The sequence below is a fragment of the Narcine bancroftii genome, chromosome 4 (genome assembly GCF_036971445.1).
Source record: "Narcine bancroftii isolate sNarBan1 chromosome 4, sNarBan1.hap1, whole genome shotgun sequence".
Lineage (NCBI taxonomy): Eukaryota > Metazoa > Chordata > Chondrichthyes > Torpediniformes > Narcinidae > Narcine > Narcine bancroftii.
Window position 1 is genome coordinate 192018976 of NC_091472.1, and position 21526 is coordinate 192040501.

Below are 21526 nucleotides of genomic sequence, written 5' to 3' on the forward strand. Positions count from 1 at the left end.
GCATTTTCTCTCTCTCTCTCTTAGTCTCTGGATGTATGTGATGTCATGTATGTACTCTGACAATAAATCATTTATAAGTGAGTCTTATACAATTATACAAACGGGACATAGAAAGGAAAATCTTTAATCGAGAGTCTGCACAAAAAAAAATGAGAGACAAGGAGATGCAGTACCGTGATGTCCTAGCTATATTCGAAGAATTTGGTCTCCCTGATAACCCACCTATTATGGCCCCTGTAGAAATAGCTTGTAGACACCCGCCCTATGCATATGTGGAGTCACAAGGTACCCCTGACACCCCAGACGGGACCCAGGAGTCACGTCCCTTATATCCAGATATTGAAACACTGGGACATGACAGGAACATCGGGAATAGGGACATGTCAGACAAGGTACAGGCCCCTTTACTAAAAATAGAAGGGGGAGTAATAGATGTCGAGACCCCCGCGGGATCCAAGAAAATAGAAAAAGACTTAGAGATGCAGAAAAGGAACATGAAAAAGGTTCAGGATAACATTGAAAACTTAAACAAAGATGTGAATGTGCTGGGGCAGACCAGCAAGGAACAAAAAGAATTAATGGTAGGTGTATTGAGAGAAATGGAAAAGATAACTACACCACTGTCAGCAGAACTCAAAGCTGGAGGAACAGTAATAGGAATAAAGGACGAAAAGTGTAGTACAGATGAGGAAACGGGATATGACCCACCATGGGAGAAAAGTAGCATAAAAGAACTCGGGAGGGAGAAGAGTAGACATGCCCGCCTGGACATAGTTAGGACGAAAGAGAAAGACGTGAAACCACTAGACTCTAACCGAAAAAATTATCTTAGAGACGAACGTGAACGATATACCTTTGACTCTGAGACATCAGAACCTGACGGGGACAGTGACAGTAGTGACGAAGAGGTGTCTGAACAGGGGGGAATAAATAGATGTATTCCAAGAGTAAAAAAGGAACAGAAATCCCCAAAATTGAGACATCAATGCCCATTGCTGATCACGGGGCGGGGAAATCAAAAATATGTACCCTAGTCACGAATGGACTTAGAGAGTCTAATGAAAAAACTTCCTCCATTGAGTAATGGGGCTGGTCCAAGGATCTCTTGTTTTGAGCGAGAAACCTGTCAAGAACAATTAGCACTCGCAGATGTCAGAACTATCATGATAAAAATAAAGGCAGAAGGGGCCCTGAAGCAAATAGAGAGAATCCTTAGAAGTAGTAAATTGGGGGATGAAATAGAATTTGACCCACTTCGAAATAGATTTTGGGAAGCACTTAGAGAAACATTCCCTACACCCTATAGTTTGGACGCCTTGGTAACCCTCCAACTAAAAGAAGGGGAGACTGCGCACGAGTACCTCTCTCGAGCATGGGACTTATGGGAGACAGGGACTGGAGAAAGACCCGACCACAGCCCCCTGGGAAATGCTCATTTTCGTAATGGGACAATAAACGGACTACCTGGTCCGGTTCAAGCAAAATTAAGGGACATTGTGGGATTAGAGAAGATGTCAGAGGACTTGTGGAAAAGACACCTGACACATGCACTCAAACGACATCGTCAATCAGAGCAGGCTAAGTCAGAAAGTGCAACCCAGAAGGGAGTGGACAAGACAACCGATAAATTGATGAGAGCCATAGAACAAATATGGATTAAATTAGCGACCCAACAGATAGTCCCACAGGCCATGGGGCCAGTGATAAATCCGGGACCCCAAGTAAGGAATGGTTGGGAAAGACCACTAAGTACCATGTATAGAGGAGAACATACCCTATGCTGGCACTGCCAAAATCCTGGACACTACCAGCAGGACTGTCTAGAGGCTATAGAGGAAGAGGAGGAAATTTAAGAGGACAAACAAGGGGTAGGGGTGGACACATTGATCGGCCCCAGAAAATTGGGGGATGGCAGAGTGATCAACAAGTCCAGGCACCCCAGTGTGATGACGATATTAGGGAAGGTGCTGAATTTGATTATTGACGGGGCCCTGGAGAATCAAAAATCACACCTCCCTGGGAGCCACCGAAAATTTGGGGGACGGTAAATGGAGAAAAAATTGAATTTATGATTGACACAGGGGCAGCGGTTACGACCGTGATTAAACAGCCCCCAGGGAGCACATATTCGGGCAAAACATTATCTACAATAGGATTCTCCGGGATAAGGGAAACACAGCCCTATACAGATAACATCGACATGACATTTGGACGACAAAGGGTTAGAGCACCTGTCCTGGTTGTGCCAAGTTGCCCCATTAATTTATTGGCAAGGGACATTCTTACTAAACTGGGAATAACTATACAATGTTCTGAGAAGGGCCTTCGGTTAACATACCCGGGGGACACACTAGAAAGGGAAGGACAGTTTATAGTAATGACTCCAACCAATGCTTCAGAAGACTCTGTGGAGGTTATTATTTTCTGGAGTCGACTACTGTATGATGAACCAGGCCCGGGGTTGGTTAAACAGTTTTTTGAGTGGAGGGCCAGTATTCCTCAGTATGGGGATTACCAATATCCACTGGATCCTATGCATGTAACATTAAACTATACCATCCACCCGGACCAGGAGTATGAGGGGAGGTGGGACTCTCTAAAAGAAGGGAAGACAGAAATGATACATTGTCCATTTATCTTTGTGGGTAAGGAGGGAATAGCTGCTATCGTTGTCATGACAGAAGGACAAATGGAGTGGTTCTACTTAGGAGTAGAAAGTGTGCCACATGTAACCTTGGGAATTGCCAAAGATCACCACGCCCGACAGTTGGGTCCAATGGTGAAGGAAGCGATGGGGTGTGAATACGGGCAGCCAGAAATCCTGGGATATTCCACCTCGGAGGGAGGGAAATTTATCAGACTGAATATTGAAGCATGGGACCGGGTAGTGAATGAGAAAGTAGAAAGAGACCGACCCATAAAAGGAGAAAATATTGATCACGGGGACTCAGACAAATATCTTTCTGATCTGAGTCCACAAATGTGGACAATGCCAAGGGCCCTATGGGCATTCCTGTTGGTGGGTTGCCAAACAAGCCAACAGAGTAGTTCGGATCCATGCGGGGCCAAAGTTATTCTGAAGATAGATAAAGACAAGGATAGCACCTTCCAGTTCGATCTATGCTGCACTTCTATCTCTAATAACACAGGGCAGATGGGTCACTCACTAAGGGGCTGACAAAACTTAAGGCATTGGCGAAGAAATTAAAAGCCCAATCTGGAGTCTCTAACCCTGTTTTGTCCTGGTTACATGGAGTGTTTGGGAAATGGGGCACAATGTTGGGACAACTTTTCCTAGGATTGTTCATTTCTGTATCCATTTTTATCACTTGTGGCTGTTGTTGTATTCAATGCATTCGAATGCTGGTCACGAGGACCATTGAGAGAGCCTTTTCCAACCGCGATGATCTGCCTCCGAAATATCAAGCTCTACAAGCTACAGAGCGGGACTATCTCACTTCAAAGGAGGCGTCAAAAAAAATGCTGAGATCGATCTGGAGTCGGATGAAGAATGCGACAGGGAGGAGATGTTATAAAATAGACTGTAGCACGAATGTTAACTTTTATCTTAACTAATTACTAATGCTTAGAAGGGATAGCTAGTTATTTGCTTGGGGGCAAACGGGGAGAAAACTTGTAAACGGGCAATGGGATCGGGGAAATGGATGGGGGGTATACGCTAAAGAGGGTTGGGGGGCGAGCCCTCGCCCACCAGCCGAACAACCCCGTGAACAGAACCCGTATAGAGCTTGGCAATAGTAGGCGAATTAATGTAACGTGGTGGTAGCGTAGTCAGGGCAAGATTGTCCTCTAAAGAGGACAAAGGAGGGATTGTTAGGTAAAAACATCATGAGCTGGGAAGGAGTCACCCAGTGCTGGGCCGTAACAAGATGCAGTTGTGACCTTGTACTCTCAAGATAAGAGTGGGGATGACAAATTGATGTGCAGGAAACTAGCAGAGAAGGATAGCAACAGTTTATTCATTGGACAATGTCATGGTATGATAATTTACTAAGTACGTATCCTGAAGTATAAAAAAAACACCACTTGCTGATAATGGCAGAATGCGCCTTTTCCAACTAACACTGTTAGTTGCAAGTGTTACAATCCGGCAATAAAGAACAAAGAACCTTGATTTCGATTCAGTCTGGTGTTTGACTCACTCATTCATGAACAAAGCAGACCTAACAATATCTACTAGGTAATTTTATAAAAATAAGCAACAAATTGAATAAATATCAAATCTAATTTATAAAAATGGCACTGGAGTAGCTACCACTTGCAAGTCCAACTCCCCTCTACATTTAGCATGATGGACTGCTGAAATTATATATTGTGATATTGAAAATTTTAATATATATATTTTTGAAAAAAATCAAAAATAAAATATTCAAAAAAATGTGTACAGGTGTGGCGCCCTGAGGAGCTGAAGGAAATCACTGCTGCCACACCGAAGGTTGTTAACGACTGTTTTTATTCAAATTCAGCACGTCCCTTTAAGGGCAGCATGAGCTCAGTCACCTGGTGCATTGTGACATCATAATCACTGTCCAGGATGGGTGCTGGAAGGGATGCTGGAGTCAGAGAGAAACCTCTAATGGCACCATTTCCCCATGGCTGCCCTGCCACGTGGCAATACAAGCAGGGCTGGTTCGCCATGAGGATGTGCGCCGCCACACAACCCTCCCCCCCCCCCCCCCCAGAACTGGCTACGTGCTCTGTTGCTTGGGCGGCGGCCCCACCGTTTGGGCAAGGCCGTCTGGACCAGTTGAGATAAGTCTAGGTGGGCGGTTTTCAAGTGGTCCATGGTAAACAATTCCTCCCTGCCCTCCACGTCCAAAGTAAAAGATCCGCCCAACTCCCGGAGAACCTTGTATGGCCCCTTGTAAGACCGCTGCAGCGGTGCTCTCTGTGATCCCCTTCTGACAAAGATGAATTGCACCACATCGAGTTCTTTGGGCCGATGAGATGGTTGGGTGCCATGGTGCGATGGGGTCAGGTTGCCCAGGCATTTATGGAGGTCAGCGAGCCGCTCACCTTCACTGTGCGTGGCTTCTACTTGCAGGCCGAAGAATTCCCCTGGCATGGTGCTTGGGTGAGGGCCTTGTGGTCGGTAAAGACGGTAAAAGTCCTGCCCTCTAGGAAATATCAAAAATGGTGGATGGCCAGGTACAGCGCCAGGAGCTCCTGGTCAAACGCACTGTATTTGAGTTCAGGAGGCTACAACTCTCTGCTGAAAAAGACTAGCGGGCGCCATTGTCCATCCAGCTGCTGCTCAAGCACCCCTCCGACCTCCGTGGCGGAAACATCGTCCAATAGCGCCATGTGTGCTTCTGGGCGCAGGTGCACTAACAAAATCACCTCAGTGAGGGCCCGCATTGTCGCTGCGAAAGCCTCGTCTGCCTCCCCCATCCAGGCCAAGGTCTTCTCCTCCGTCGCTATCAGCGCAAACGGAGGGCGCATGATGTGGGCGGCGTTGGGGATGAATTGATGGTAAAAGTGCACCATCCCCACAAATTCCTGTAGCCCTTTGATGGAGGAGGGCTTGGGGAAATGTTGGACGGCTGCCACCTTCTTCAGTGCCAGAGCTGCCCCAGACGCTGTGATGGTGTGTCCCAGGAACTGCAAAGTTTGTTTTTTGAACTGGCATTTGGCCTTGTTGACCGTGAGGCCAAATTCTGCCAATTGGGCAAACAGGGTACAGAGATGGGCCTTGTGCTCTTCACAAGTGCACCTTGCTACCAGGATGTCATCTAGGTAGATAAAGACAAAGTCCAAATCCCTACCCACTTCGTACATGAGGTGCTGGATTGTCTGGGTGGCGTTCATCAGGCTGAATGACCTGCGGAAAACTCAAACAGGCCGAAGGAGGTTATAATGGCGGTCTTTCTAATTTCATCAGGGTGGACCGGGATCTGGTGGTATCCGCGCACCAGATCGTCCTTTGAAAAGAACCGTGCGCCGTGGAGGTTGGCTGCGAAGTCTTGGATATGGGGGACTGGGTACCTGTCTGAAGTCATGGCATCGTTCAGCCATCTGTAGACTCCTCAGGGCCTCCAATCTCCCAATGACATTGGGACCATGTATAGCGGCGCTGACCAAGCACTGTTCAATCACCGAACAATGCCCAAGTCCTGGAGTCTGGAGAATTCCTCCTTGGCTTGCTTCAGTTTCTCCGGCGCCAGCCGCCTAGCCCAAGTGTGGATCAGGGGGCCTTGTGTGGAGACATGATGGAATACTCCATGTTGGGGGAGGCGGTGTTGAAATGAGGCTCCAGGATGGCAGGGAACTCCAGGATCCCAGCGAATTAGTCTTCAGCGGTGGCAACTGTGGCGATCTCCAACCTGGTGTCATCTGACGTCACCGAGCAGAAGGTGCGGGCGTGGAGCAGCCTCCTGCCTCTCACGTCCCCAACAGTGCCGTGCTCACCAAGGCCAGGACGAACCTCCAAGTGAACTTCTCTTCCCCGATCTGTATCTGTGCCCTACGAGTGCCAAAGGTTTTGATTGTAGAGTCATTGGCAGTCTGTAGGGTTGGACCGGGGTTTGAGTCCATGTTTCCAGTGCTGTGGGGGGGGGGGGGGTGGAGGGGAAGGAAGGACACTCAGCTCAGGCTATGTTGACTAGGAACCAGTGGCCTATGGATCTGTCTTGGATGTAGAGGAGGCTGTTCACGTGGCCAACCGTCGCAGCCATCAACAGCTGTTGGCCTGGCCGTTTCCCTGGTAATCGCAGGGCTGGCGGCACTTGTGGCTTTAGCCCCCCCAGCGCTGATGGTATAAGCACCATGATGACTGGGCTTCTTTGGGCTTACCCTTGGGGGAATCTTGCTGATGACGGGGAACCAGCTTGGAGACCTGGCTGAGTGCTGCCTCGTTCTGCTTAGCTCGCCAGAGGGCATCTGCCCGGGTTATTGCCTTGCGGGGGTCAGAGAAGTCTTCTTCAGACAGATGGAGCCAAATGTCCTCTGGCATCTGTTCTAGAAAGATCTGTCTGAAGAGGAAGCATGGCTTGTGATCCTCTGCCAGGGCCAGCATCTCGTCTATGAGGGCTGAGGGGCTGCAGTCCCCCAACCCATCCAGGTGCAAGAGCCTGGAAGCATGCTGCTGGGGAGTGAGACCAAACTTCCCCAGGAGCAGATTCTTGAGGGCTGTGTACTTTTCAGTCTCTGGTGGCCGATGGATGATATCGTCCACCCTCGCCGCCATGTCCTGATGGAGGGCGCCCAAGACATGGTAAAACTTGGTGGTATCAGCCGTGATGTTGCAGAGGTGGAATTGTGCCTCCACTTGGCCGAACCACGTCCGTGCGTGATGTGGCCAGAAAGGGGGAAGTTTGAGAGCTACTGCGTTAACCTCTGCTGTGTCCGTCGTTGGTTGGGTCCAGAAGGTCGTCAGGGTCACCAATGTGGCACTCTGAGGAGCTGAAGTAAATCACTGTTTTTATTCAAATTCAGCGCACCCCTATAAGGGCAGCATGAGGTCAGTCACCTGGTGCATTGTGATATCATAATCGCTGCCCAGGATGGGTGCTGGAAGGGATGCTGGAGTCAGAGAGAAACCTCTAATGACACCATTTTCCCATGGCTGTCCCGCCACGTGGCGATACAAGCGGGGCTGGTTCGCCATTAGGTTGTGTGCCACCACACAGTAAAGTTTTCTAAATCAATACATAGAACAACCGGCTAGAGAGGGGCCAGTACTGGATCTCCTATTCGGGAACGAGATAGGTCAGGTGACAGAGGTTTGTGTTGGGGAACACTGAGTCTAATGATTATAATACTATTAGTTTTAGGTTAATTCTAGAGAAGGATAGGGCTGGGCTGAGATTCTTGATTGGAACAAGACTAATTTCAATAAGATGTAAAAGGATTTAGAAGGTGTGGATTGGGATAATTTATTTTCTGTGAAGGATGCAACAGATAAATGGAGGATATTCAAAGGAAAATTTTGAGAGTACAGGGTCGGTATGTCCCTGTGAGGATTAAAGGAAAGGTTAGGAAATATAGGGAGCTTTGGTTTTCAAGGGATATTGGGAATTTGGTTCAGGGTAAAAAGGGATATGTACAATAGATATAGACAGCAGGGAATAAATGAGGTACTTGAAGAATATAAAGAGTGCAAAAAGCAATCTTAAGAAAATTATAAAGGCTAAAAGGAGATATGAGGCTGCTTTGGCAGGCAAGGTAAAAATAAATCTGAAGGGTTTCTACAGGTACATTAAAAGTAAAAAAAAAGTGAGGGATAAAATTGGGCCCCTTGAGGATCAAAGGGGTAGACTGTGAGGAGTCAGAAGAGTTGGGAGAAATTTTAATTTTTTTTTTCTTCAGTACTCACCAAGGAAAGGAATATGGAGTCAGGTGAAATAAGAAACATTAGTAGTGAGGTCATGGAAAATATACAGATTATTTTAAAGAGAATCAAGGTGGATAAATCTCCAGGTCCTGACAACATATTCCGGAGGTTAGCATAGAAATAGCAGGGGCTCTGACAGAAATATTTAAAATATCATTTGCCACGGGGGAGGTACTGGAGGATTGAAGGGTAGCTCATGTTGTTCCACTGTTTAAAAAAGGGTTCTAAAAGTAAACTGGGTAATTAAAGGCCTATGAGTCTGACATCGGTAGTAGGTAAGTTAATGGAGAACATTCCTAGAGATGGAATATACAATAATTTGGATATACAGGGACTGATTACAAGTAGTCAACATGGTTTTGTATGTGGTAAATCATCTTTAACAAATCTTATAGAATTTTGAGACTACTAAGAAGGTTGATGAAGAGAAGGCTGTGGATGTTGTCTATATGGACTTTAGTAAGTTCCACATAAGAGGTTGGATAGGAAGGTTCAATCATTAGGTATTAATGTTGAAGTAGTGAACTGGATTAAACAATGGCTAGATGGAAAACGCCACAGAGTAGTGGTGGAAAATTATTTGTCAACTTGGAGGCCAGTGACTAGTGGAGTGCCTCAGGGATCGGTACTGGGTCCATTGTTGTTTGTCATATATATTAATGATCTGGATGATAGGATGTTAAATTGGATTAGCAAGTATGCAGATGATACTAAAATTGGTGGTGCTGTGGACAGTGAGGAAGGTTTTCAAAACTTGCAGAGGGACATAGGCCAGTTAGAAGAGTGGGCTGAAAGATGTTAGATGGAGTTTAATACTGTAAGGTACTACATTTTGGTAGGACTAATCAGCAAAGATCATACACCTTGAATGCTAGACAATTGAGGAGTGCAGTAGAACAAAGGGATTTAGGAATTCGAGTACATAATTCCCTGATGGTGTAGTCACATGTAGAAAGTTTTTGGTATGTTGGCCTTCATAAATCAGAATATTGGATGCAGGAGTTGGGATGTCATGTTGAATTTGTATAGGGCATTGGTAAGGGCAAATTTGGAATATTGTGTGCAATTTTGGTCATCGAATTTTTGGAAGGATATCAGTAAAATAGAGAGAGTGCAGAGACGATTTACAAGAATGTTACTTGGTTAAACAGGCTGGGACTTTATTCCCTGGAGCGTATAAGATTGAGAGGTTATTTGATAGAGGTATTTAAAATTATGATGGGACAGATAGAGTAAATGTGAATAGGCTTTTTCCATTTGAGAGTGGGGAGATTCAATCAAGAGGTCATGGATTGAGATTGAAGAAATTCCCCTTCATGTTTCCCCTATACTCTTTCCCCTTCAGAGGGTGGTGGGAGGGTGGAATAAGCTTCCAGCCCAAAGTGGTAGATGTGGGCTCAATTTTAATATTTAAAGAAAAGTTGGATAGGTATATGGACAAGAGAGGTGCAGGTCAATGGGACTAGGTGGGAGAAAGTTTCTGTGCTGTAACTGTTATATGGTTATATGAGATAGAGACAGAGATATCGAGAAAGGGGAATGTTTTACTAGAAATAGACCAAGTGAATTTGAGGTCAGGGTGGAAGTTAGCAGAAAACCTTAAAAATAATAAGCTTATCACAGGAACATGAGGCAACACCAAAGTAGTTGTCAATCATGTGGAGGAAGAGTTGAGAAGCCTTACCTGTATATAATTGTAGCATAGATTGCTCCATGTAGCTAACAAAAAGGCAGGCATAGCTGGGGCTCATGCAGGTACCCATGGCTATCCCATTGATTTGGAAAAAAATGGCATGAATCAAAGAGAAATTATTGAGGGCGAGGACAACTTCTGCCAGCCGGAGGAGGGTGGTGGTGGAGGGGTCTGTTGTTGAGGAAGAAATAAAGGGTTTTGTGGCCTTCAGTACAGGGGATGGAGGTGCATAGTGAATGAATGTCCATGGTGAAGATGAGGCAGTCAAGTTCAGGAAACTGGAAGTTGAAATTATGGTAAACATGGTCATGGATGTAGGTGGGGAAGGAATGGACCAGGGATGAAAAAAAATGTTGAGGTAAAATGGTACCAGTTCAGTGGGGCAGGAACATTTAGAAACAATGGGTTTACTGGGACAATTGGATTTGTGGACCTTGGGTAAGAGGTAGAACTTGGCAGTTGCAGGGGATGGGAAACAATAAGGCTGAAGGTTGTGGGAGGGAGATGACTGGAAATTATAAGGTTAGAGATAGTATGAGAGACAGTGGCTTTGGTGAGGCCCTGCTGAAGGGTTAAGTAAGAGAACGTCTGAGAGCTGTTATCTGGCTTAAGCAAGGAAGAGATCCATGAGCCAGACCACAACAGCACCATCCATGTCTGAGGGTTTGATAGATATGTTAGGACTGGTGCAGAGACAGTGGATGGCAGAGTGTTCTGAGCAGGTGAGATTAGAATGAGTGAGGGGAGTGGTAAAGTTGAGACAATTGACATCTTGGCAGCAGTAGGAATTCTAAAGATCCAAACAAAGCAGGCAGATGGCCAGGAGGAGTCTTCAGGGGGTGTGGGGATGGAGAATCATAGTGGAAGAAGTGGGCATGGAGACAGATACAAAGGAAGAAGAGTTCAGCACTGTGCCATGTGCAGAACTTGCTGAGTGTGGGTAAAGGGGAATGAAGGCAAGGCCTCTGCTGAGGAAAAAGTATTCTGTCTCTGAGAGGAGATAGTAAAATCCAGGCAGGGGAGAGTGGAAAGAGGGTGATGGGGGAGGGGGCAGAATTGGAGGGTTGGGGAAATCAGAGGGTGGAGGTGACAGGTAGGGGTGTCAGAGGAGAGATGAGAGGGTCTGAGTGCTCATGGGGTGGGAAGCTCAAATAAGTAGATAGGGGGGGGTGAGTAGGGAGAGGTATGAGGAAATCGGGATGGGCAAGGAGCAGGATGAGGCAGTAGGATTCAGCAACAGAGAATCCAAGATGAGTTTTGCTGAAATGAAGGTTGGTGTGGGAATTGGCATGGCTGTCACCAGTATGATGGTGGTCAGGACCAGGATATATAATTGTATTGATGGAGGTGACAGAGACTACAGAACGTGGGCAGCTGGATCAGGTTCAGAGGTGGAGGTGTTGAGAGCTCAGTCAGGGCCAAGGTGGAAAACCAGGTGGAGATAACCACAAGAAATAATCCACACAATTACAAATGATCAGACAGTTCTCAAACCCACAGAAGTAATTGCTCCTTGTACAGTATACCTCAAAAATGGTCTCATACCTTACTAACAACTGCAGCAGCAAATGATTCCGGTTTGCTACTTCCTTTTTTTTCAGCCTCGTCTTCATCAACAGAAACAACTCCAATCCACTTCTCTCCCTTGTTTGGAATGATGTCCAATGGTTCATCTTTAACCTTAAAAATAATAAAATAAACCACCACTTTATCTTTCTATTTATTTATTTTTACACATCTAAAAGCCAGGGGAAATTGCCTTTTTTTTTAAAAAAAAAACATACAAACATGCACCAATATTTTCCTATACAAATTTAGATTTGTTTTTCATTTAGAGCTATAGACCTGAACCTGTGCCACCCAAGTATATCTAGGTGACCAATTTCCCCAATGAGTTGTACGTGTTGGAAATGTGAGAGGAAACTGGAGCACCCAGAAGAAAACATACAAATTTCTTACAGGCAGCACTGGATTCAAAACCAGGTCACCTGGGCTATGTTAACCGTGCCACTCCTTAAACTGCAACTTAAATTTATTATTATTTAGGTTAAAAAAAAAGCACACATCATTTTCTGGTAAGTAACTTTCTTAAACATCCACACAGTATGGTGATTTTTATATACACTTTTATGAACCTTAAACTCAAACATTTCATGTTAAAATTCCAAGCCATTTCGTTACTTGACTGCTCCAATTCGGAGTTTAATTATTCAATTTTATTTATATTTATTTGAAATATTGCATAAAATAACAACTTTTCTAATGGTCATTAATCTAAACATGATCTACAATATACAGCCAATGGCACATTCAGAAATCTAGATATCCAGTCTCTGTGATCAAACTCAGATCAAAACAAAAGACCACTACAGTCTAGTTAATTAACCATGTAGCTATGTGGTGCAAAGCAGCCAATAACTGATTTATCTGGGCCTAGAATTTTTATTTTAATTGACATATTTGCTGAATTAATACTTTTTATGTCATCAAATCCTTGTATGTCATATTGTTTGAATAGAATAAAATGTTAAATTCCAGAGAAACACCAGCCTACCTTGCAGGGATAATTAGATAGATACAAAATTAATGTTTTTGATTAGAGACTACCCGTAGTACTTCAGCAATTAACCAATATTAAAAGAAATGTTACAATTTTGAAGGGAGTGTCAAGATGGGTCAATTTCTTGCTGTCATTGAAGGTTTGTGAATGATCAAAAACCAGATAACTGTTTAAAATATCATGAGAAAGACCATAAATTAATGCTATCAGCCACTGATGTTTGCTTCTAAGTGGTTCTTCTATTCATAAGAGCTCCTTTAGAATTAAAAGGAAACAACAACTTCATCTCAAGTGGTCCAATTTAATTAAAATTCCACGTTCTTTAATATTGGAGACATAGCAGGTGCAGATGATAGGATTGCCTTATAGTTATCAGATACCGCCTTTCAATTCATATCAACAATTTATGATGTTGGCCCAACCAGGAAACAGGCCATTGGATATGAAAAGATGTAATGAGATGGGACTAATCAGCAATTTCATAATTAAAATACTCAAGAGTGACATGATAGATTTTCATGTTCCATTTCAGAGTTGGAAATGTATTTCCAAAACCTTAAACAAGGCAATTGTATTGCACAAGGTGAAAGTTAGCTACAGGAACGAGGAATCAAATTTAAACTTTGGGTGGGGGGGGGGGGGGGTGATGCGCGTGGAGGTGATGTGTCTGAGTAGTTTCAGCCACTAGATTTAGGCTGCAGGCTCTATGGAAGAAATTTGATCCCACTACTACATTTTGAAGGAAGCTAATGGAACTGCAGGTAATTGCAGTTTCTCACAGCTTTGGTTAACTTCAATTTGACTCTAATCTCCAGCGTTGTTTATATATTCTCCTTGAAAGTGCCAGGGTTTCACCTCAAAAATGTCCTGGTTAGAAGATAAATTTGTGACTGTAATTTGGCCATCTGGAATATTAGGGGAGGGGGCTGCTGCTCATGGGCATGCGAAATAATGGATTATAGGAAAATAAGTGGGCCAATGAGATTGCTTTAAAGAGCTAGCACAGATAAGTAGTCTCCTAGTTTTAAGGAAATATTAAAAGATATGAAATTATGGTGACTTTATACAAATGCCAACTGCAGACAACATTTTCAAATTGTATCAAAAGGACATAAAACTGGCCACTCTCCGATTTGGATGGTACACATTTCAAACTTTTTGAATCAAATGTTACATCAATATGGTAAATTACAATTTGGAAAAGGAAAAATTTATTTTCCAGTAAACAGGTGTTTGAAAGTAATTCACTCATTGGTATGCAAGATGCTTGGGATTGTTGACACCCTGGGAACTGCAGTGTCCTTTGCCCAATCATTTTTAGTTTCTTCATTATAGACCTACATTCCACTGGCCACCGTGACAGAAGTGCACCAAAGAAAAGGTACAAGGACTGCCTAAAGAAATCTCTTGGTGCCTGCCACATTGACCATCGCCAGTGGGCTGAAATCGCCTCAAACCGTGCATCTTGCCGCCTCACAGTTTGGCGGGCAGAAACCTCCTTTGAAGAAGACTGCAGAGCCCACCTCACTGACAAAAGGCAAAGGAGGAAAAACCCAACACCCAACCCCAACCCACCAATTTTCCCCTGCAACCGTGTCTGCCTGTCCCGCATCGGACTTGTCAGCCACAAACGAGCCTGCAGCTGACATGGATATTTACCCCCTCGACAAATCTTCGTCCGCGAAGCCAAGCCAAAGAAAAATTATAAGTAGGTATGATGGCAAATGATTTCATGTATTCAACTCCAACCCTACTCACTATAAATCTATATTTGAAACTTTCTTGAAACTTTCAGGAGCAAGTTAGAGGGATTTGGGTGCCTGGAATGCCTTGCCAGGGGTGGTGGTGGAGGCTAAAACATTAGGAGCATTTAAGAGACTGGATGAAAAAAAGAGGAAGGGTTTTTTTTCTGTTGGCATATAGGGATCAGCAGAACATCAAGGGACCATACTGCAATGTTCTAGGTCTTCGGTTTTCCTTTGGTATTTATAATATAGGAATTCATCAAAACATCTCAGAGAGCATCATTGGCTAAAAATTCAACTGAATTCACTGAAAATATGATTACTAGAACACATCTAGAACAAAATATTCTGTGGAAAGAAACACACCCCCTGATTCCCCAAAATTTTCCCACATAGATGACAAAATTAAGAATGCAAGAGATAATTCACTACTTGCCATAAATCCAACCCTAACAACATTCCAAGAAACCCACCACCATACAAGAGCAAGCAGCTCACTTGACTCGTATCCCTCCACCACCCTATTCCTTGCCAGCCATGTACAATCAATAAGATACTTCGGCACATGTCAACACTTCCCACCTTCGACCCGGATGGAAATAAAACATCAAAATATCAATCACCACCTGCAAGTTCCCCTTCAAGAAACACTAAGCTGACTAATGCTGCACTCTTCATTGTCACTGAATCCAAATATAATCTTACAACCCTACCCAATAGTGCTGTGGAAGAGGGTGGTTCATGACCATCATCCTGTGGCAATTAGGGAGTCAACAAATAATGGCTTTGCCATTGATAGAAGATACCCATTACCAAAAAAAGTCAAAAACTCCACAATTTATAAATATAGCACATTGTAACCAAAAAAAAATGATTACTGTGTTTTGGGCCCAGAGGACCCCAAAACTCAGCAGCAATAGAAATTCACCAAAACAAATGGTTACTTAAACAAAAGTTGCTTTTAATTATCTTTAAACATGAAAACAGGATCAAATTTTAACTTATTACTATTTAACTTAACCCCCTTCTAAGTCTAAGCACACATGTATGGAATGTGTACAAGTTCAGAAAAATTATTTCATTCACAGTCCAATCTCACTTCTCATTCCTCCAAGTTCACTGGTATCAGGCAATTTTTTATACTGTTCACATAATTTAACATTTATGAATTTCACCAGACTTTGGTGCTTGGTTACCCCTCAGGAAGGTTCTTGTTGGTTTTCAGAGAGAGATTTGTTTCTCATTGGACACAAACTGATTCCTCCCAATCAGTTTCTTGCCGAAGAAACTTGCCCCATCGGGGTTTTCCAGATGATAACCTCTTTCTTTCAGGTCACCATAGAGTTCCTTTTTGTTTCCCTAATTTCAAGTGAAACATTATACAGCCAGCCATCTCCTATGGACCAGAAGGGCTTTGAGCAGGCTGAACAAGAACTCACAACCTCTCTTCAAAATGGGGTTTTTCCACAAGCTTTCCAGCTTGTCATGATCCAGTCCCAGTTGCTGCTGCTGAACTGTAGAACTGAATTCACTCTCTCCCTCTCAGTCTGAGAAAAGGCCGTTTGGCTCTTTCTGCTTGCAAAACCACATAACCTTCCTAGAACAGCAAACTGCATTCAGACAAACTGCAGCACTGGACCTAATCTTCTGAGTTCGTTCCTCTCTTGCTTTCCAAAACAAGAATCTGTTAATCCACAGCATGTCCAATTAACACCTATTTGTGAAGTCCTTATAGGCATTCTTCAAAGTTTTTGCAAAGGCACTCAGAGCCTGGACTGTCTGGCTTGAGCACAGCTCTGGCATTTTAAATGAGATCTGTTTTGAAGTGTTTGTATTTGTTTGTGACCTACACAACAAAACCCACCACAATTTATCTCATTTAAACATATCTATATACAATGTAAAATACAGGATCATCTGTCACAACTGCAGAAAAATAATCATTTATGGGTGTGTTCATGTAAGCAGCTCAGTACTCCTTTGGGTATTTTGTAAATAACCCGTACAAAGCACAACAGTATGAGATCACTTAATGTGAAAATATATCACAAGACAGTCTTTAGAGCAATTAGTGCTATAGATGGAAAAAAGACCAATCTACCACTGCATTGCACAAACGCAGCTTTTTTTTTTAAAAAAAAAGCATAGATTATTTAAAGTGCAGTGTCTCTTTTCTCGAGTATTGAATTGAAACAGCAGACATATATAGCAAATTACCACAAACATTGTGGCAATAAGCAGGCTTTTTTAAAAAAAAAACGATCTTTGGGGAGGGGGGTTAAGCATAAAGGATCAGTGGATAAGTTCCCCGTTTTCACGGAAATAAAACGAAATAGATAAGCAAGGGACCAAATTAAACAACTCACAATAGCGGTACAAATGTCAGATGAGAGTGCAGAGGGACAATGGGTGGATTGAGATTATACATGCTAAAGAGCAGTTACAGCAACGTTTTATGCATCGGACATCTACAAACGAGAGCAATACAACACTTACTAATATTAGGCTTCCTTCTAAGCCGTCCTGGTGGTTATGCTTAGGAAAGACGCCGAGCCCTTCTCTCCCTTGGCCGGGGTTGTCAGACCCGCTACCAAGCGCTAACACGGTGCCCTGCAGGCGATAGTTGCTGCCCGATTTGAAGCCAAACTCTGCGGACCAACCTCGTCGAGAATCCATCAGCAAGACCTCCACCAACGCCACTTTTTCAGCTGCCACCGCGCACCGGCGGAAGAAGTAAACGGCGAGGAAGAAATAAAAGCCAAACCACTTCCAACAACCTACCCCCATCTTCCATCCGTCCATCCATCCAAAAACATACCGACCAGAGCGCAGCCTCTTCCGGGTTATCAGATCCTACAACCGGAAGGAGTCGCCGTTACCGTGGCGACGTCGCTGGGCGGTGGCGTTGATCGCCATGATCGTTCTTCGGAACAGGGGTCTGGGGGTGGGGGTGGGGGGTTGGAGTGAGAAAGTGAAGCCCAAAAATCTGTAGCCACCGCGGTTAAAATCAAAGCACACCGCTGGAGAAACTCAGCAGTGGCCTTTACGTATCCAAGGTAAAAAAAACCCAACGCGTCGGCCTTGAGCCCTTCATGGTAGAAGGTCGGCAGGCGTCCGAACAAAAGAGGGGTAATGGTAAAAGCAGGAGGTAATGGGGGTGGGGAGAAGGGAGGTAATGGGGGTGGGGAGAAGGGAGGTATGGGGGGGGAGAAGACAGCAGCAAGCAAGGGGAGGCGGGGGGATGGCCGAGAAAATAGAGGGAAGGCGGGAGGAGAGCTGGAATGTGGAAAATGAGCCATGGGTAGAATAGAAGCAAAAGCACGGAATGAAAGCAAAACCTGCTGAAAGCATGGAACAGATTGGACAGCAGCAAATGGAACCTTATCTTAAACATTTTACTTTTACCATGGTGTAGGATGCCATTGGTGCTCTGTGCTTAGTAAAAGATTACTTAAGGTGATATGTGAGTGGAAAGAAAAAGATTGAGAACCACTGCCTTACACGGATTAGAAGATGCACCTAGCGTAGGCGAGTTCAAGGAGTATTAAAAAGTACTCATAAAACAAAATTCATTTACGAAATGCGATTTTGGTGTTTTGCCAAGCTGGCGGCCAGTCCATTGAGGCAGAAACCTTTTTGAATTACAGGTAAATTTTCAACCATTTTTGGAGACAAGTGATCCAAACCTCAGCAACACCAGAGATCAGCACATCATTTGAATCAGGGGTTGGCCTGAAAATCATCAAAACTGCAGATGCTGCAAGTCTGAAACAAAACCCAGAAAACCCTGGAAATGTTCTGCAGGACAGCAACCTCTGTGAACGAGACAGAGCGAAGGGTCTGCACCCTGAAATGTTCATTCTCTTTCTCTTGGGACAGATACTGGCTGATCTGCTGAGCACTTCCAGAGCTTTCTGTTTGTTACATATAGCCTAATTGATTTTATTAGGTACATCAGAGGATTCATGCTTTTACAAGTGTAATGGAATGCAGTACTGCAGGCATGTCCTTCCTGGACTGGCCAGGCTGGCCTGCCTTCTGTACCTGTAGCTCCTCCCTGTAAGATCCCTAATAAAGGCTGAGAACCCTTGTCTTCTCCCTCATACCTGCCTTGGACATGAGCCAGCAGCATGTCTGGATCTTCTGATTAATAAAGCTTTTGATTATTTGCTTCCTGTCATTGATCATGCCACAACCAGCCCGCACATTTTATGTCAGGGAGTTTGAGCCCCAAATAATCTGAGCGTTTTCTGAATGTATTTTCAGTTATTCATTCAAACATTGATGAAGGAAGGGTGGCACCCAAACTGGGGATCAAGGAATTGAGGAATGAATAAATTAAATACTGCAATTTTTAGTTTAGAAAATACTTTTTTCTAATGTGAGATTTTAATAATATGTGACATAGAGCATTATTATAACATTTATGCAAAGTCTTTGAGTGGGGTAGAACACAAAGTGCTATCTGGTGTCATCTGGCTGGAGTCTGCTGAGATGGAATATAAAGTGCTGTTCCTCCAATTGACCTACCAGTATAAGAGACATGCCAGTGTGGCAATCAGGATGCTGAGAGTTGCTTGCTTTTGCAGTGGACAGAGCAAAGGTGCTCAACAAAGCGATTTACCCCCAATCTGTATTGTCTCTGTGATGTAGAGAAAGCCATGTTGGGAGTGCTGAATGCAGTAAATGATCCATACAGATTCTTAGGTGAAGTGTTGCTTCACTTAAAAGAACTGTTTGGGGACCTGAATGGTAGTGAGGGAGAATGTGTAGCTTCAAATTAGGCACTTCTTGTAGTCACAGGGGTAGATACCAGGGTCTGAGGTGATTGGTGGAAAGGGATGAATGGTTGAAGGAGCAATCTCTAAGGAAAGCAGAGATAGAGGAGGGGAAAATGTATGGTAGAGGGATTCAGTTATAGGTGGTGAAACATGCAGAGAATGATATATTGGATGTGGAATCTAGAGGAATAGTAGTAGAGGTCAAGGGAAACAATGACCTGTGTCTTGGGGGAATGGGTCAGAGTAGATGTGCAGAAAATAGAGGAGGTGTGGGTGAGGGCTGAATAAATGGCAGTAGAGGGGAAGCCATTTTTTCTGAAGAAGGAGGTCATCTCAAATGTCCTAAAATGGAAAGCCTGATTTTTTTCATCCTGGGAGTAGACATGGCAGAGACAGAGGAATTGGGAAAAAGGAATAGAATTCTTCCAGGAGAAAGGGTGGGAAAAGGTGCAATCATGGTAACTGGAAGATGTCAGCAGATAGTTTGTCTCCCATGAGCATTTCTTCAATAGGGCTCAGAGTTAATGAGGTCCCTTTCTATCCAGCACACGGTATGTTTGACTCACTACCAATAAGAAGGAGGTAGAGGAACATCAAAATCAGGACTGCCAAGCTGTAACCAAGTAAATAATTCCCAAATATTTATATAGATTTTCAATTGTGTTTGTGTGTACATGATTGTTATGTACTGTGCATTGTGTGTGTTTTTGTGTGTAGCGTGGCTGTAGAAATGTTGTTTCGTCTGGTTGAATATGTACAGTCAGATGATAATAAACTTGAACTCGATGGAGACAGAGAGTTGTCAGAAGTGAACCAAGTGAATATGAGATCACAGTGAAATTGGCAACAAAGTGGATAAAGTTGATGAGCTCATCATGGATGCCTGAAGCAGCACCAATGCGGTCGTCATTGTAATGGAGAAAGAGTTGAGGACCCTTTACTTGTGTAGCTTTATAGCATGGATTGCTTCACGTATCCAACAAAAAGAAACATAGCTGGGTCCCATGCAGGTATCCATGGCTAAACCATTGACTTGGAGAAAGTGGGACGAGCCAAAGGAGAAGTTATTGAGGGTGAGAAAGAGTTTTACCAGGTGGAAGAGAATGGTGATGGAGGGGGGCTGGTAAGCTCTGTTATCCAGGAAGAAGCAGGGCATCTTGAAGATCTTATTTATGCAGATGGAAGTGTACAAGGACTGGACATACACATTGAAAATGTGTTGGCCCTGCCCTGAAACTAAAAGTTGTCAAATTAATAGAGAGCATGTGAGGTTTCCTGGATGCACAAAATGGAGTTGAAGTATCACGGTACCAGTTCAGTGGGGCAGGGTCTAACTGGGCAGTTGGGTTTGTGGATTTAGGTAAAAGGTAGAACTGGGCAATGCAGGGTTGGAAAACATTAATGTGGAAGGAAGATTACCAGAAGTAATAAGGTTAGTGATGGCGTCAGAGTTGTCAGAGTCTTCGCCCTGGGTTGGCTGGGGCCAAGATGAGAATCTGTGTTGAAGGCATCAGAGGCTTCAGGGGTGAGAAGACAAAGGATGGGTCTGGCATGTCTCAAGCTCTCTTATGGGACGGGGAAGGTGAGTGACCCAATGTATTAAGGGTAGAATAAAGTTTTTAAAAAAAGGGGAGCACATATCAGACATCTCAATCTAACATGGTACCATGATTTCAAGAGTCATTTCAGACAGTTGAACCTGAGTGTTATCAAATTTCTGGAATCAATTCTAATGAATAGTTGCATAAGATTTCATGCTTTCTAAGCACCCTATCAAGGGTAACCTTAAAAAAGTTTTAGGATCTTAAGCATTGACTTTAAATTGGGCAGATGGGTTACCCAAATGAGCATGAACCTATTGCACATGTCAAAGAATAAATCAGCATTTTAATTTTACCTCATACAATGCCCCTCATTCTTATTCAAGATTAAGAATATTCCCATTGGCACAATGGAATTTAACAATTATTCATTTACTTAACATCTTTGAAACACTCAAACATCCCAGATTCCTTATCAACAAAAGATGTGCTGAAACTTATTAAAAAGGTAGGTTTTAAAGATAGGATTGAAGTAAAAATGCTGACAGATTGCATTGGGCACCACAGGTTCGTGGGCCGAAATAACCTGTACTGTCCTGTATGTCTTAAAAAAAAGATTTGTTGATAGCTTTTCTGTAAGTAGCTTTAAGACTACTGTCAATGTCAAGGTAAAGGAAAGCGACATAAGTCATGGATGCATTGATGAGTGAAGAGAACCATAAGGAAAGTATAGGCATTTGGATTACCAGTCTTCATCGAGAGGTCAGCAGTTGAAAGGGTTAAGAACTTTAAATTCCTGGGTGTCAACATCTCAGAGGATCTGTCCTGAGGTCTCCACGTCAATGCAATCAAG

At 43.7% G+C, this 21526-nt stretch overlaps 2 protein-coding genes across 5 annotated transcripts in view; one reads left to right on the plus strand and one right to left on the minus strand.

Annotated features, from left to right (window-relative positions):
• The window catches only part of rnf215 (ring finger protein 215), a 32821-nt gene extending 15628 nt beyond the window's left edge, over window positions 1–17193 (minus strand). Inside the window, exons 1-2 of the mRNA XM_069933407.1 lie at window positions 16848–17193; window positions 11592–11726 (exon numbers count right to left, since the gene is read on the minus strand). Of these exons, the coding sequence (XP_069789508.1) occupies window positions 11592–11726; window positions 16848–17153 (441 nt within the window). The 5' untranslated portion in view covers window positions 17154–17193. The remainder of the gene's footprint in view (window positions 1–11591; window positions 11727–16847) is intronic.
• Window positions 1–21526, plus strand: part of LOC138761387 (SEC14-like protein 2) — a 106697-nt gene that overhangs the window by 1926 nt on the left and 83245 nt on the right. The window contains exon 1 of one of the 4 annotated variants that reach the window (XM_069933406.1): window positions 17314–17407. The exons of the other annotated variants lie outside the window; for them this stretch is intronic. The gene's annotated coding sequence lies outside the window, so the exon portion shown is untranslated. Of the gene's footprint in view, window positions 1–17313; window positions 17408–21526 lie in introns of those variants that run through there. 4 annotated transcript variants of the gene reach the window in all.